Genomic DNA, 18,180 nt, shown 5'->3' with positions numbered 1-18,180 from the left:
AGTACTAACAAGCCAGATGATGTCCAATACAGGATAAAGAGGGTGGGGAGGGGATTGGAGCCCATGAGATCTGAGGAAAGTGGGGACAGGAGGAAAAGTCTACCTGAGAAGAAGACAGACACGGACTCTGAGAGCCACTTTCAATTAGCTGGAGGGTTTCTCCGCTGAAAAGAAAGATCTTCTCTCCCACACTACAGGAAGAATAAGGAATAAGAAAAGTATTATGGCCACTAACACCTTAGAGGCCAAAGACAAAACAGAAAAGATGTTACAGGAAGGTGGGTTCTGACTCATTAAAGGAAGAACCTTCATATAACCTGTCTGCCTAAAAAAAATGAAGAGTGCTAACTTTCAGAGAAGTGGGACATGTAAATACTGTTACTGCTGCTGCTGCTAAGTCGCTTCAGTCATGTCCGACTGTGCAACCCCATAGATGGCAGCCCACCAGGTCCTCTGTCCCTGGGATTCTCCAGGCAAGAACACTGGAATGGGTTGCCATTTCCTTCTCCAATGCATGAAAGTGGAGTTGCTCAGTCGTGTCCGACTCTTCACGACCCGTGGACTGCAGCCTACCAGGCTCCTCCATCCATGGGATTTTCCAGGCAAGAGTACTGGAGTGGGTTGCCAATGCCTTCTCCAACCCACTTCCTAACCCACTTTAAATTCAACCCCCTAACCCCTGTGCCCAAGTCCAAGTAACTCAGCTCTATTTTTGAATTTATATTCATCACCTTCTAACACACTATATAACTTACTTATTATGATTATTGTTTATTGTATGTCCTCCTCCACTAGAATATAAAATCCTGAACAATAAAGATATTTGTCTTTTTTGGTTCACTTGTATATTCTTAAAACTGTATACACAGGTTATAATAACGCTTAATATAAATAAATACTAAGGGAGGAAGGAAGAAAGGACTAACAGAAGCTAGGCAGGTAATCTTGATCAGGGTTCAGGGAAAAGCTACAAAAAATCTCTGTACTCCTTGAAATTTAATGCAAAATTAGGCACTTATATGCATTCTGTAGAGCAGGCTAAGGTCCTGCTTGGAAAGATCCATGACCTAAGGAAAGGCTGAAAATGCCTGCAGCCAATGGTCCCTGCTTAGAACAAGAGGTTAGAGATGAAAGATTTCCACCAACTCTGATTCTACAGTTCTGTGAAAATGCTGGAGTGCCCAGTTTGGAGGGCTATGGGTCAGGGTATTAAGGCCAATAACACCCTGAGGGCCCAAGAGCCACCAGACCCTGGGACAGGCCGGGGACAGCATAGCGGCTGCTGCAGGCTCAGCAGCAGATGAGGGGACAGGATGGCTTCTGAGCCTGTCTTCTCACCATCCTGCCCTCATCCCCTCAGTCAAACCCAGGGGCTGCAGCTGCTGAAAAGTTGGGATCCAAGTGTGGTGGGGATGGGAGGAGACGTCTATGGTGCTGAGCAATTGTGACCCTCAAGCTGCAGCAGCAGCAATTCTTAGCCCTAACACTAACCGCAGTCACACAGCAGAGCACCCACTAGTGTGACTGAGACGGATACTCTCCAGCATCCCCTTCCTCTGCAGGGCCATCTGTCAGGTGGAGAGGCCCACTGCTTCAAAGGAAAAAGGAGGGAGGTACCTGGTATTTTAACACAGAGCAATAGTGTCTGTTCAATAAGAATTCAGGTACATGATACTATAAGCAACAGGGCAAACAGTGGTTTTCAACAAATGCTTGTCTTCATTGTTCATTTAGTAATTCAGCTTCACTCAGTCCTTCCATCTATCCCGTCCTCCTTTCCCCACACCCGTCCCATCTCACACAGTATTCAGCACACACACACACACACACACACACACACACACAGATACCCCCACCCTCTCACCACGAAGCTGTCCATTTTGATACAATGTGCATTCAGTATAAACCCTCAGGTTAACAAAAGCCAAAGGACTCCAGTGGTTACCTTCTTGTCGTCATCTGTGTGGATGCAGTTCTTGTCTGGATTCAGATCAACCACCCTAGCTTTGATCCACTCCACACCAGATGGAATCACATTTGCTGTGGGACGGCCAGATGAGGATAATGGTTTGGCACCAGCACCCACCAGGGTCCAGATGGGCTGGTAGAAATGTGTCTAAAAAACAAAGTATTTGGAGATTCATTACAACGTGAGACTGATCAAAAGAGTCATAGCTAAAGGTACATGAGCTAGACTCTCCCAATTCCTCCCTCCTGACCCTTGAAGCATCATGGAGAAGTCTCCAAAAGGTTAGTCTTCCCCCACCAACTCCACTGGTGTTTCCTACTATGTTAAATTCTGAAGGGCAGTTACCTTAAATCCACTTTAAGCAATAGATAATACAGTGGTCACTAAAGATAGTTTATGGGGTTTTTTTGCTGATCTTGGCTGAATTCTTTCGTAGGTAAGATAGCTCAGATGGTAAAGACTCTGTCTGCAATGCAGGAGACCTTGATTAGATCCCTGGGTCAAGAAGATCCCCTGCAGAAGGGGATGGCAACCCACTTCAGTATTCTTACCTAGAAAATTCCATGGACAGACCATGGTGTCACAAAGAGTCGGACACAACTGAACGAGTAACACAAAGTAGATCTGGTGTTTAACATGTACATGCTATATTTGTTGCGTTAGTCACTAAGTCACGTCCAAATCTTTGCAACCCCATGGACTGTAGCCAGCCAGGCTCCTCTGTCCATGCAATTCTTCAGGCAAGAATACTGGAATGGGTTGCCATTTCCTTCTTCACTGGATCTTCCCAACCCAGGGATCAAACCTGTGTCTTCTGCATTGGCAGGTGTATTCTTTACCGCTGAGCCACCGGGAAAGCCCACATGCTATATAAACAAGCATACATACATACACGGGCTTCCCAGGTGGGGCTAGTGGTAAAGCACCTGCCTGCCAGTGCAGGAGACATAAGAGATGTGGGTTCGATCCCTGGGTTGGGACGATCGCCTGGAGGAGAGCATGGCAACCCACTCCAGTGTTCTTGCCTGGAGAATCCCATGGACAGAGGAGCATGGCAGGCTATAGTCCATGGGGTCACAGAGTCAGACTCAAGTGAAGTGACTTAGCACTTAGCACACACACACACATATTATGAGTCCATTTCATGTATACAGATATAAAGAAAAATTAAGTCCAGAAGGCTAAATATCGTTACTCAGAAGTTTGTGAGGCGAGTCTGAAAAGTTTTCTGCCACTTTGGGGATGCTCAGAACTTCATTAACTTCCCCCTGTGTTTCCCAAGCCCATGAGGAGGACAGCAGATATCCCAGGTCAGTCCTTGGAGTCCCTCTTCTCCTTTCTCAGAGGTCTTTACACCCAAAGCCAGGAGGCATCAGATCGTACCCCCTGATACCCAAACTTTCAGTATTTTCTGGAGTCCTCTTGCTTTAGATGGTCCACTCTTGATCTCAGTTAGTTGTGAAAGTCCTAGACTCAGGGTCAAAGGGCAGATTGGTTTAATGGCCTCTGAGAATTACCATGTATCCATGGAGCAGACTGGAGGACCAAGAGATCTCAACATTATCAAAACGCCTCAAACTGACCAGACAGAATTGCCAACAGCCCCAGAGAGTGAAGAGGACATAGGAACAGCTTTGCAATCTCCCTACAGCCATAACGCATAGGATCAAACAGGGGCAGAGGTCACCAGCTGTGAGAGCTCAATGATGTCAAGTCCATCTTGAACAGAAAAGGGAATGAAAATACAAGCTCGGATCATTTTTTTAGACTGCCAACAAGCATGAGCTCCAGCAATCCCTAAACCAGACACAGAAAGGAAAGTACCAAATACCTGAGCCACTGGCAGCTCCTCTCAGAAGCCCTGTCATGCACATCCTCACGGAGCAAGGCAGACTCCATCCTGGTCTCTTGAATTGTGTCCAGTGCCTCAGAGGAGCCTGTCGCATTGCAAAGAGTAGCCCCACAGGAGACCTTCTGTGGGATAACTACAATCCAGAGGCCACTTAATACAGCTCTCAAACCACTGTCATTTTAAATATTGTCCCTGAATTAAAGTCACTTTAAAAAGGAAACTGGGGCTTCCTTGGTGGCTCAGTGGTAAAAATCCACCTGCCAATATAGGATACACAGGTTGGTATCCCACATGCCTCGGAGCAACTAAGCCTATGAGCCATAACTACTGAGTCCACGTGCCACAACTACTGAAGCCTGAGCACCCTAGAGCCTGCGCTCTGCAATAAGAGAAGTCACGGCAGTGAGAAGCCCTTGCACTGCGACTAGGGAGTAGCCCCACTCACCGCAACTAGAGAAGGCCAGTGTGCAGCAACAAAGACCCAGCGCAGCCAAAACTAAGTAAATAAAATTTTTAAAAATAATTTTTTAAAAGGTGGGGAGAGCTGAAACTTAAACTTAGCTCTTCTATTTAAAAAAGGGGGAAATTGACAGAGAGCGCCCTACCATCTCCCCACAGATCACAGCATACCAATCAGAGAATATAGCAAAGCCCTGGACAGCCCATATGGTACAGGGAAGACTTGCTGAAAAGAAGTGTGCCTTTCTTGCCCCACCCTCTCCACTAAACAGGCATCAAGTCCATTTTGATTTTACCTCCCAAAGATACAACTCCCCACTGATGCATGTCTGGTTCCTTAGGAAATATTAGGCAAACCGTCAAAAATCTTGAGTCTTCTTCTGAAGCGCTGCTGCTGCTGCTAAGTCACTTCAGTCGTGTCCAACTCTGTGCAACCCCATAGATGGCAGCCCACCAGGCTCCTCTGTCCCTGGGATTCTCCAAACAAGAATACTGGAGTGGTTGCCATTTCCTTCTCTAATGCATGAAAGTGAAAAGTGAAAGTGAAGTCGCTCAGTTGTGTCTGACTCTTCGCGACCCCACGGACTGCAGCCTACCAGGCTCCTCCGTCCATGGGATTTTCCAGGCAAGAGTACTGGAGTGGGTTTCTGAGGCTCTGGACAACCTTAAAATGTTAGTGCCTTACAAACACTTCCCAGCTTCCCTTTTGGTGTCTGCTACCGTTTTCTGTTTCATAATCTGTTTATAATCCCTTACACTTAAATTTCTCAAACTTACTGACACCTTTTCAGAGGCCTCCCCACCCATCAACTCATCATCTTTTCTCCAGACTGGAACAGGGAAAGGAAAGTGCAATGACCACCGATTTTCCTCTGCACATGAGATTGAAGGTGGAGGGTAATGTGACTTGAACTGTCTCTCTTCAAAATATATGCTGACATCCAACCCCTGGGACCTGTGATCGTGACCTTATTTGGAAATAGGGTCTTTACAGATGTAATCAATTTAAGATGAGGTCATACTGGATTAGGGTATGCCCAGGGGGCCCAAGTGGTAAAGAACCTGCCTGCCAGGAGATGTAAGAGACACAGGTTCAATCCCTGGATCCAGAAGATCCCCTGGAGGACAGCACAGCAACCCACTCCAATATTCTTGCCTGGCAAGACCCATGGACAGAGGAGTCTGGTAGGCTACAGTCCATAGGGTCACAAAGAGTCAGACATGACTGAAATGACTTAGCACGCACACATATTGGATTAGAGTGTCCTCAACTCTCTAATGTTTATCCATTGGATTGTCTCTAAAATCTAATCCAATGACCGATGTCCTTGTGGAAAGGTCTTGTGCTGACACGAGTGGCACACACAGAGAAGGCCACGTGAAGACTGAAGTGACGCACGACCAGCCAAGGAACACCAAGGACTGTCCACAACCACAGAAGCTAGGACAGAGGCATGGGACAGCCTCCCCTTGCCCTCAACAGCCTTCAGAGGAACCATGGCCCAGCTAACACCTTGGTTTTGCACTTCCAGCCTCCAGAACTGTGAGAGGATAAATTATCTGTTTTAAGCCACACTGTTATGGTCATTTGTTACGGCACTTCTAAGAAACTAACACAGAGGAGATCATAAGAAGCCAAGAGATCTGTCCTTGCTCTCTCCCTCCCCCCACCTTCTCCCAATCCTTTTGGACAACCTGCTTTTTATGCCCAGAAAGAGAAGCATGAACCTGGCAACACGGAGGCCCAGGGCATGACAATCATCCCCACCTCAGCCCCTAACCCGCACGTGCCTGTGCACAACACAAATCAACACACACACACACACACACACACACACACACACTCATAAGGGGGAGACTTACCTCGCTGGGCTCAACGATGGCCACGTTCTCCGCGCCCACTTTCCTCTTCATGCGGGCGGCCATGCTGATCCCACCACTGCCCCCACCCAGCACCAGCACCTCATAGTAGCTCTTGGCTGCGAGGCTGGCCCCTGTGTGCAGCTGCAGGGGGCTGGCCTGCTGAGAGCCCAGCCTGAGGAAGCAGGCGAAGAGCCGGACACGGGAGCAGGACACCACAGAGGCCAGCAACGTCATCTTCAGGCCGGATCACGCTACAAAGGAACAGATAAGACTCTGAATAAAGAAAGAGCCACTATGAGACTGAAGCATTTTCTTTTAGGGAGGAAGGGGAGACTGGCATCTGGCCGGCTCCAGCTGGTTCCCACCATTTCAAGACCACCCTCCCACCTGGCCATGATCAAGAGCTTCTTGAGAATGCTCCACCAGCTAAGCTTTCCATTTCTCCCTCTCCTCCTTCCTTCAGGACATCTCAGGCTTTGTTTGAACCAAGTAAACCTCACCTTTTAAGTTCTCTCTCATAACATGCCTGTCCCCATCCTTGTCCATCCCTAAAACGAGGGCATCATCTAGGGTAACCCACTGTCACCCTCTTCTCGCTGGCACATTCTTCAACTCTTTCTTTGGCTGTTTGGTCCATCAGAGATGTATGAGTCTGCAATTCCTTGCCACCTGAGACCTTGCTGAAAACAGAGAGTTCAGCAAGAAACCCACCTTCTACAGCTCAGGGTTCAGGTCACAGAAATCAGAGCCTCGGTCCCACTCAGAAGTACCTGGATCTGCTGTGCCAGAGACATGCAATTTAATCAGATCACAGGCTATATATGAGCAAAGGCCCTTCACACCTTTGGCAATTTCAACCACATGATTAAAAAGCCATAAAAGGAGCCCTTCCCTAGTATCATAAGCTATATTTTATGTAAAGAATCTGCATATCCTTCTGACAAGTCTTTTATTATATCCAATTCAGTAAAAATCTCCCCTTGACAGGTTTTCCAAGAGATGTACTTCACCTTTAGGAAAAGGTGTTTCCGCTCTAGCAGTTGGTGCTTTGGCAGTGAGGAAATGAAGGCTACTCAGAAACTGGCCTTGACTTCATCCCATCCCCAGACGGGCTTTATATCTTGGATGTGATCTATCATGTAAGTTGAGGGGCCCCGGCCAAAATACCCCCCACCTTGTGTATTACAGAGCCCTAAATTTCACCATCTAGTGCCATCCTGTGGGTTCCCATGTTCCACGAACCCTTTATAAAAAGTACCCAGCTGGGGGTACCCAGCAAGTACCCAGCTGGGGGATTACACTTCTAGCTGCTAAGATCACTAACTTCTAAATGGGAACAATTTAATTATTTGACTTCCCACCGGTGGAGAAGAGGAAGGCTACACAAGGGAATTAGAGAAAGCTGGGAGGGGGAAAGGCTAAGAAAGGAAGAAGGAAGGGCCCTGGAGGAGTGAGAAGGAGGAGCCAGAGTGATGATCTTAATTAGGATTAACTCTGTTCCAGTGTTTTGGTACCCATGACAATTTCCTCAGTATTTCAGATCTGACAGGCAACCCAGATCTGGGGGAGGGTACATGGGGTTACAGAAACTGACGAAGGTTCATTCATGGTTGCCACAAATTTAAGTCAGTATGACTCTTACCAAAAACATTTCTCATCCTTTGACTCTGCTCTTCCATTTCTGGGACTCAGGTCTAAGGAAATAACCTCTAATACTTAAGAAGACAAGACTCTACAAAGATATATCTCACATATTCATTCATAAAACAGTCAAATCTGAGTTAACTGGCCTGTGGATTGGATCTGATTTCGTTCTGGTTACAGAAAAAACAACTGCAGGCTCTAGACTGGCCAGGGAAGGCTCAGGTTCCAGACTGTTCTAACCAAAGCTAATTTATGATTGCTTCTATTTAAAATGGGTAGGGGGAACAGAGATAGCCATCCACATGTCAAACTTTGAGGAAAGGTTACATAAAATATTGTTACACAAGATGATCTATGTAGTTTTTTCAAATTATGTTTACAAAGAGCATATAAAATACTTATGTTGTGATCAGAATATTAATTGGAAATACAAGTTCAACTATGTAAGAGAAAAATGCATTTTAAAAAAATAAGATGTTAACATTGGTGATTTTCTCTGGGTTTTAGAATAATGGGTGATTTTTATTTCTTCTGCTTTTCTGTATCTTATAAATTATCTACTATATGCATACATTAATATTACAATAATAAACTGTTTTGATGACAATAACAAACATGTTCTAAGTCCTTTATACAAACATTTAACCTGTGAGCTGACTATCATTATCACCATTTTACAGATGATAAAACTGAAGCAGAGCTCACATGTGGATTATGATTTGAACCTGGACACTTTAAAGCCAGGGTGTCTGCTTTAAACCACTATATCTACTATCTCTATCAACAACAAACAGTGCTAACATGAAAATCTTAAATGAAAAAATCCAGATATTTTCCATACTTTCCACAACAGGGAAACCATTTTTTCACGGTATTGATACCTAAAATAGTAGCAATGTTTTGATATAGCTATAATTGATTTTTTCCCTCTTCTTTGCATGTGCTTTTCTCACATTTTCTTCAATGAGTTTTAAATTTTAAAAATCAGTCAATTTGGTTTTGTTTGTTCGAGTTTTATTTGTTTTTTTGTTTCCTAATGGTAGGGACCTAACAGAAGCAGAAGATATTAAGAAGAGGTGGCAAGAATACACAGAAGAACTGTACAAAAAAGATCTTCACGACCCAGATAATTACGATGGTGTGATCGCTCACCTAGAGCCAGATATCCTGGAAGGTGAAATCAAGTGGCCTTAGGAAGCATCACTACAAACAAAGCTAGTGGAAGTGATGGAATTCCAGTTGAGCTATTTCAAATCCTGGAAGATGATGCTGTGGAAGTGCTACACTCAATATGCCAGCAAATTTGGAAAACTCAGCAGCGGCCACAGGACTGGAAAAGGTCAGTTTTCATTCCAATCCCTAAGAAAGGCAATGCCAAAGAATGCTCAAACTACCGCACAATTGCACTCATCTCACATGCTAGTAAAGTAATGCTCAAAATTCTCCAAGCCAGGCTTCAGCAATACATGAAGCATGAAATTCCAGATGTTCAAGCTGGTTTTAGAGAAGGCAGAGGAACCAGAGATCAAATTGCCAACATCCACTGGATCATCAAAAAACCAAGAGACTTCCAGAAACATATCTATTTCTGCTTTATTGACTATGCCAAAGCCTTTGACTGTGTGGATCACAATAAACTGTGGAAAATTCTGAAAGAGATGGGAATACCATTCCGCCTGACCTGCCTCCTAAGAAATCTGTATGCAGGTCAGGAAGCAACAGTTAGAACTGAACATGGAACAACAGACTGGTTCCAAATAGGAAAAGAAGTACGTCAAGGCTGTATATTGTCACCCTGCTTATTTAACTTATATGCAGAGTACATCATGAGAAACGCTGGACTGGAGAAAGCACAAGCTGGAATCAAGATTGCCGGGAGAAATATCAATAACCTCAGATATGCAGATGACACCACCCTTATGGCAGAAAGTGAAGAAGAACTAAAGAGCCTCTTGATGAAAGTGAAAGAGGAGAGTGAAAATGCTGGCTTAAAGCTCAACATTCAGAAAATGAAGATCATGGCATCCAGTCCCATCACTTTATGGCAAATAGATGGGGAAACAATGGAAACTGTGTCAGACTTTATTTTTCTGGGCTCCAAAATCACTGCAGATGGTGACTGCAGCCATGAAATTAAAAGATTAAAAATTAAATTAAACTTCTTGTAAGGAAAGTTATGACCAACCTAGACAGCATATTAAAAAGCAGAGACATTACTTTGCCAACAAAGGTCCATCTAGTCAAGGCTATGGTTTTTCCAGTAGTCATGTATGGATGTGAGAGTTAGACTATAAAGAAAGCTGAGTGCCGAAGAATTGGTGCTTTTGAACTGTGGTGCTGGAGAAGACTCTTGAGAGTCCCCTGGACTGCAAGGAGATGCAACCAGTCCATTCTAAAGGAGATCAGTCCTGGATGTTCATTGGAAGGACTGATGTTGAAGCTGAAACTCCAATACTTTGGCCACCTGATGCGAAGAGTTGACTCATTGGAAAAGACCCTGATGCTGGGAAAGATTGAAGGCAGGAGGAGAAGGGGATGACAGAGGATGAGATGGTTGGATGGCATCACCGACTCGATGGACAAGGGTTTGAGTGGACTCTGGGAGTTGGTGATGGACAGGGAGGCCTGGCGTGCTGCAGTCCATGGGGTCGCAGAGTCGGACACGACTAAGGGACTGAACCGAACTGAATGATTGAGGAGTGGGGGAAATCACCAAGTAGAATGTTACTCTCTTGTTGGGAAGAAGATACTTTATGGTGAATAGACAGTCCTCATATTCTGCCTTTCTATATGACAGCAAATCTCCTCACTTGACTTTTAGGAAAACCACTTTTTCATGGTCCCCACACAACATCTTTTTTGGGTTTTTTTTTTGGCCACATGCCTTGTGGGGTCTTAGTCCCCCAATCAAGGACTGAACCAGGCCCTCAGCAGTGGAAGTGCAGAGCCTTAATCACTGGACTGCCAGGCAATTCCCCTGACACAGAACCTTAACTCCATGGAGTTACAAAATAATGACCTAAAAGGAGGCCTGGCTAAATTTCTGATTTCAAGCCACGCAATCTGAGGCCCTTCAACCTCCTAATTGCCTTCCAGCCTAGTACCCCATGGTTCTCCTCTTGAAAGAGGAAGAGTTTATGCAAATACTTCCCTCATTCAGCCAAGAAGGCAAGTTCTATTTTATTTCAGCAGTTCCCCACAGCTTATTTCTGGATTCTGTATTAATAAACACAAAGTCCTCTGAACTAATTCTATCAACTTCATTAATAATCATCATCAAGCAGAATGTCCCGGCCTTTGCAGTCAAATTTCAACCACAAACAAAAATTTCACAAACACAAATAACATGTTAGAGGAAATGTTCCAAGTTTCAAAACACTTGAAAATCTCAGTAACACACTCATTCTAACAATATAATGTCATCCTAACTTTCAGATCAGAAAAACCAGAACCACAATCTAATGCTAACAATATAATGTCTCATTCTAACAATATAATGTCATCCTAACTTTCAGATCAGAAAAACCAGAACCACAATCTAATGCTATCGTAGAGAAGGTAGGGCATGATACAAAGTCAAAGACCAGAAAGAAACCAGAACAATAAAGCAAAATCATAATTTAGATCCCACTTTGGAATGTTGGAACATTGACCTAAACCAAGACTGGCGAAACAATAAAAAAAAAACAGACAATTGAAGGAAACAAGTCACATAATCTGAACCAGAATGAAAAAAAAAAAAAACAGAAAAAAAAAGGCCAAACTTGACCCTGGAGTCAACAGCAAAGAAATAAAAAATCTGTCAACAAAATAACTAAGGAGCATAAATCTAAGTCTCTGAGTCTCCCTAGAAGGTAGTCTGAAACACATGTACCTGAAGTTAAGAAATAAGAATTACCAACAATGCAGGAAACGTAGCTGCTTTCTCTCTACACTCTTACAAAGTGAAACACACACTCTTTTTAAAAGAATCAATAAGGCAAAGTTAACTTTCTTTTAACAAGTGCCACATTTATTTAGTGGAAATAAATGTATTTCATTTATCAAATACATGTTCTAATTAAATAATGTCATACTTTTAAGTTAGATAAAAATTCCTCAATTAATCCTAAATCAATTGAGAGCTTCCTTCAAAGAATCAAAATAAATGCTCTGATATATCTGTAGTCTGACTGAAGAAGTAAAACCCCTGCTAACTGAAAGATAAGACGGCCTGCTAGCACCTCCTACTTACATTTCTGGCTGCTGATCTGGGGTCCTGGTCCAGACAAGTCTTTGGAACTCCACACCTTTCCACAGCCAGCCCTTCTGGGAAAATCAGTGCAGACTGCCAGTGTCGAGAGTTCCCTAATCCTGGGCCATGTGACATGCCACTCACTGGATGTCAGCTAGGACACTTGGCTGAGTTCAAACAGAGCTGGCCTCTACACAAGAATTATTCAGAGCATCTTAACAAAAGATCCACCAGGCCAACAGGACTTACAGTCAATCTTTCAGTTATTTTTGCTCTTGAGGAAACTGAGGGGTCTTTGTATGGGGTCACTATTATTTTATCTCAAGCCCACAACAGGCTGGGCCCTCTGCTTGGGGTTTCAATAACCACAAGGCCATCTTTTTAACATATCACCTTCATGGAGGCTGCCTGTTGTCTGTTTTTCTCTTTGGTTTTCAAAGTTTATATCACCTTCATATAAACTTTGAAAACCAAAGAGGAAAAACAGACAACAGGCAGCCTCCAGCATTCGCCACCTACCCCATTTCTCCTACCTGCACTCTGGGCCTCCAGCTTCCCTATCAAGCTTACACAGAGCTGTGAAGTCCTGAAGTTCTGGATCTCTGTGGGTCCCAGTCTCTGAGACACAAGTGAACCTCATCTACACACAGCATGGGTTGGGCTTACACCTAGTACCCAGGTGGCAAAATGTCTGGAAGGCTCCGCCTCCTTCATTAGCTCCTCCCCCTTGGGCTTTCTGGGCTTTTTAACTAAAGCTGCTGCTGCTGCTGCTAAGTCGCTTCAGTCGTGTCCGACTCTGTGCAACCCCATAGACAGCAGCCCACTAGGCTCCTCTGTCCCTGGGATTCTCCAGGCAAGAATACTGGAAAGGGTTGCCATTTTCTTCTCCAATGCATGCAAGTGAAAAGTGAAAGTGAAGTCGCTCAGTCGTGCCCAACTCTTCGCGACCCCATGGACTGCAGCCTACCAGGCTCCTCCGTCCATGGGATTTTCCAGGCAAGAGTACTGGAGTGGGGTGCCATTGACTATCATCAGTTATTTACATCTCTCCACCAAATTACTTCCAGAAGACAGGATTCAATAAAAAAAAAGTATGGAGAGACTGTCATAACAGTAACAGCTAACATTTGTTGCGAGTTTTAGTTGTACTTATGGTATCTCTGATGTTGGGAGGGATTGGGGGCAGGAGGAGAAGGGGACGACAGAGGATGAGATGGCTGGATGGCATCACCGACTCAATGGACGTGAGTTTGAGTGAACTCCGGGAGTTGGTGATGAACAGGGAGGCCTGGAGTGCTGCGATTCATGGGGTTGCAAAGAGTTGGACACGACTGAGCGACTGATCTGATCTGATCTGATCTGATGGTATCTCAGAGACAGACTCCTTACAATAACTTTGTAAAGAGAGTGTTAGTATCCCCATTTTACAGAAAAGAAAATTGAAGTTTAGTGTAAAGTGGAGTACCTGCTTAAGGTCACATGACTAATTGAAGAGGAGAGTTTAATTCAAACTGACTCCTCCACTGAGGAGTCTCACAGCATTAGACTTAAGAGATAACTCAAGGAAAATGCCTACCAGCTGAATTTTATTTACATTCAGATATAATATAGATTATGCCCCATGGAGTGAGATGGGAGGGAATATATGATATTAAATTTTAGCTTACTAAGCAAATTGGAAGAAAAAATTTAAGTTTTGGGGGGAATGAGCCAGGTAGAATAATAGTATTGATATTAATATAATTTTAAGGGCTCTTAAAATTTAAAAATACATACTGATATTCTTACAGTTGAAATCATTTGGATTTGCTTGCAAATATTACAAGTGGCAAGTAGGTAGGAGTGTAGATGACACAAGATTGGCCATGAGTTGATAATATTTTTTAAATTTTAATTTTTTATTGAAGTATAGTTGATTTACATTTCAAGTATATAGCAAAGTGATTCAGATATGTATGTATGTGTGTGTGTATGTATATATACTTTTTCAGATTCTTTTCTTTTATAGGTTACTATAAGATACTGAATATAGTTCCCTGTGCTGTACAGTAGCAGGTCCTTGTTATCTGTTTTATATACAGTAATCTGTATCTGCTAATCCCAAATTCCAAATTTATCCCTGCCTCTCCTTTCCCCTTTGGTAACCATAAATTTGTTTTCTATGTGAGTCTATTTCTATTTTTTAAATAAATTCATTTGTACCATTTTTTTCAGATTTTACATATAAGTGATATCATATGATATTTGTCTCTGTCTGACTTACTTCACTTAGTATAATAATCTCTAGGTCCATCCATGTTGCTACAAATGGCATTATTTCAGAGTTGATAATTTGAAGCCAATTTATGGATTTATATGGGCATTCCTTGTGGTAATCTGTGGTTTTTTGGTATATTCTGGAAAGTTTCCACAATAAAAAATTAGAATGAATGAAACAGCAAAAAACTGTGTGTCAGGATGGACATTAGCTTTGCTCTTTAGTCACTGAAATGCTACATCTATGAATATTTCAAGTAATAGCAAGATAATGGAAATACAAGTAGCAACACAATTATAATCATACTTCCCTCCCATGTGCCTAGAACTTTACAATTTACAAGGCCCATACCTGAGCCTACACTGGAGGTATTGATACCAGTTTACAAATGGGAAAACTGAGGCTCAGAGACCCAAGGTGATCTCCCAAAAGTCACTTGAATCTGCAGCAAGACCAGAGCCACAATGAGTTCTTTCTGTGTAAAGCAACTTTTCCTGAATGCCCTTAGGAGCAGCAATGCAGGCATTAGAAGGAGCCAGCAATTCAGAGGTGGTAAGCTCCCAGTCTGGACCTTCTCCAGCTCTAGATCTCTGGACGACCTCTTTGCTTGGCCCTCACATGTCATGCCCCAGAAGGGCAGCCTTATAGGCAGATCCAAGTTTTTTGGGCAGGGACGTCTATACAACTTGGGGACCAAATTTACAGATACAAAATTAGATAATATTGAATCAGAAAATAAGTCACAATAAATGTCTGGATCCTTGGTGATTCAGGATTCTTCTGAGATCTCTGTTGCTCGTGGGAGTGTTAGCATTTTTGTTCTATTCAGACCTCCAGCTAATTGTATGACACCACCCACACTGGGTAGGGCAACCTTCTTTACCCTGTCTACTGATTCCTCCAGAAACACTCTCATAGACACACCCAGAATAATGTTTAACCAAATATCTGGGCACCCTATGGCCCAGTCAAGTTGATACATAACAGTAGCCATCACACCCTCTGACTTAAACTATCAAAGGGAAATTGTCACCATGATTGCACTGTCATAAAAATGACACACACTGCCCCTCAAAATGCTGCTGCTGCTGCTAAGTCGCTTCAGTCATGTCTGACTCTGTGTGACCCCACAGACGGCACCCCACCAGGCTTCCCAGTCCCTGGGATTCTCCAGGCAAGAACACTGGAGTGGGTTGCCATTTCCTTCTCCAATGCATGAAAGTGAAAAGTTAAAATGAAGTCGCTCAGTTGTGTCCGACTCTTAACCCCATGGACTGCAGCCTACCAGGCTCCTCCATCCATGGGATTTTCCAGGCAAGAGTACTGGAGTGGGGTGCCATTGCCTTCTCTGCTCAAAATGCTATGGTTCCTTAATGTGATCACATCTCAATCTGAAGCACATGCAAGTCAAGTCTGTAGGCATATCTGCAGCATTTACTCAGTGGCACTGGATAAGACACTTCCTGAAACCTTCCTGGAGATATTCTGAATCCTACTGTATTAATCATGTTTTTAATTTCTGTATTTTATGATTGTTTGACATCTGGGGGCTTTATTAGACCTTAAAGAAATGCTGTTTCTAGGACTAGCCAACTTCTAAAAATGTAAACACCTCAGTCTGGAAGCACACTTTTGGTAATTATACCAGCCAACCCAGAGCCCAAACCTGAACCACTTCCTCTATCTGGCTTTTACATTCCAGAAGGCAATATTCCTCGCCCCTAATCATCCCAGGGCCAGACATCAAGACAACGAGTGCAGCTCCTACAGTCTAGAGTCCACTAAAATTATTCAAATTAGCCAGCACCAAACCTGGTCAGTCTGCTCCCCCTTGCCTCATGAAAATCACACCATAGGTTCTGCCCATGAAAAGTGAAAGTGTTAGTCACTCAGTCGTGGCCAAGTCTTTGCAACCCCATGGACCATAGCCCTCCAGGCTCTTCTGTCCATGGGATTCTCCAGGTAGGAACACTGGAGTGGGTAGCCATTCCCATCTGCAGGGGATCTTCCCAACCCAGAGATCAAACCCAGGTCTTGATTCTTTACCATCTGAGCCACCAGGGAAACCCAGGTTTTGCCCATGCTTTCCTCTTAATTTGCCCGCCTCCTGACCAATCTGGGTGCTTCCCCATGTGACCCAGTGTGGTGGAGCAGGCCACCTGTTCCTAGGGAACTGGGAGTCAAAGCTTCGTCTTTCATGGCAGTCATCTCCTGATGGGCTGGCCTCACCATGCCTGATTGAAAACAAATCTCAGGTACATTTTAATATACTTACACTAAAATGCATTCACTACTATTCAGTCAGATGGAAGATTTTACATGTTTAACAAATTTTGCTCTGCTCCTCCTTACAAATCTGCTCAACTGTCAGGTGGCATTTAAAAAGCAATTTAATTATGTATTACTGTTGAAGGCTATAATTATGTGAATGAGTGGGCCAAATTTTACAATTAAATAACACAGCTACGGTGTGATTTTTTAATGCAATAATTACTCCTGGAGAATACAGCATGGGGCCTTCCTTTCTTTTGTCACACTCTTTCACCTGCAGTATCGAAACAAGATATCTTCTCCACCAAGGAAAGTTCTCTCGTCTTTTTTACCCATTTAACCTTGATAAAAAGGGAAATGTCATCAATCAGAAGTGCTCAAAAAACATTGTCTAAGCTATATTTTTATTTACAGATTTGTCTCCTACACAAAAGGTATTCAGATTAAATTACATTTAGCAACACTAGATGTGCAAGCATATCTTTACGGAAAGAGTTACATGAAATTTGCATCATCACAGCTCTGCTATAGCTGAGAGTGCTTCCACAAGTATGCACTGCATACCTGCTGCTCACAGGGACCTGTGCTGACACACAGCGATTTCCCCATCTGCCCTGGTCCCATTCCCAGCCTAGTAGCTTTAGATGCTAATGGAACAGCAGAGCTTGCCAGCTGCTCATAATGCAGGCCAAGAGCAAGGTGAGCCAAATTTCAGGGGAAAGTTTTATTTCTTTAATGTTAGAAGGTCTCATTTAAATATTGGAAAAGTAAAGGTAATGAGATGTGTGCACATCTTTTTTTTCCTAGCTTGAAAGTGTTAATGCCTTCCTCCACACCCGATACAGTTTTTCTGAATGAAGTTCTACTTTCATTCATCACGTGTACATCTGACATGTAAAGGTACTAAATAAATCCAGCCATCTATTAATTCACTCTATGGCCTGAACATTTGTGTCCCAAAAAAAATCCACATGTTGAAATGTTAACTTCCAAAGGTTATGGTGTTAGTCAGGAGGTGGGGCCTCTGGGGTTGATTAGGTCCTGAGGGTGGAGCCCTCATGAATGGTATTAGTGCCCTTTTAAAGAGGGTCCAGAAGGCAATGGCACCCCACTCCAGTACTCTTGCCTGGAAAATCCCATGGACGGAGGAGCCTGGTAGGCTGCAGTCCATGGGGTCGCTAGGAGTCGGACACGACTGAGCGACTTCACTTTCACTTTTCACTTTCATGCATTGGAGAAGGAAATGGCAACCCACTCCAGTGTTCTTGCCTGGAGAATCCCAGGGGTGGGGGAGCCTGTTGGGCTGCCGTCTATGGGGTCACACAGAGTCAGACACGACTGAAGTGACTTAGCATAGCATAGCATAGCATAGAAAGATCCCTCACCCCTTTTACTATGTGAGAACACAAAGAAATGACATCGGCCCTGACCCAATCATGCAAGTACCTTGATCTTGGACTTTCCAGGCTTTAGAACTACAAGAAATAAATTTCTGTTGTATATAAGCCAGTTAGTCTTTGGTACAGGCTTCCTAGGTGGCTCAATGGTAGAATCCACCTGCCAATGCAGGAGACACCAGTTTGATCCCTGGGTCTGAAAGATACTCTGGAGAAGGAAATGGCAACCCACTC

The 18,180-nt window shown here is 43.7% G+C and overlaps 1 protein-coding gene across 4 annotated transcripts in view; it reads right to left on the bottom strand.

Annotated features, from left to right (window-relative positions):
* The window catches only part of SQOR (sulfide quinone oxidoreductase), a 62,391-nt gene that overhangs the window by 33,511 nt on the left and 10,700 nt on the right, over window positions 1-18,180 (bottom strand). Inside the window, exons 1-3 of one of the 4 annotated variants that reach the window (XM_044924980.1) lie at window positions 12,555-12,689; window positions 6,144-6,394; window positions 1,946-2,116 (exon numbers count right to left, since the gene is read on the bottom strand). In XM_044924980.1, the coding sequence (XP_044780915.1) occupies window positions 1,946-2,116; window positions 6,144-6,377 (405 nt within the window). In that variant the 5' untranslated portion in view covers window positions 6,378-6,394; window positions 12,555-12,689. Of the gene's footprint in view, window positions 1-1,945; window positions 2,117-6,143; window positions 6,395-7,153; window positions 7,275-12,021; window positions 12,165-12,554; window positions 12,690-18,180 lie in introns of those variants that run through there. The other 3 variants (XM_025295520.2, XM_044924981.2, XM_025295519.2) reach the window with 3 other exon arrangements.

The sequence above is a fragment of the Bubalus bubalis genome, chromosome 11 (genome assembly GCF_019923935.1).
Source record: "Bubalus bubalis isolate 160015118507 breed Murrah chromosome 11, NDDB_SH_1, whole genome shotgun sequence".
Classification (NCBI taxonomy): Eukaryota; Metazoa; Chordata; class Mammalia; order Artiodactyla; family Bovidae; genus Bubalus; species Bubalus bubalis.
This window is presented reverse-complemented; position numbering and strand designations above follow the sequence as displayed.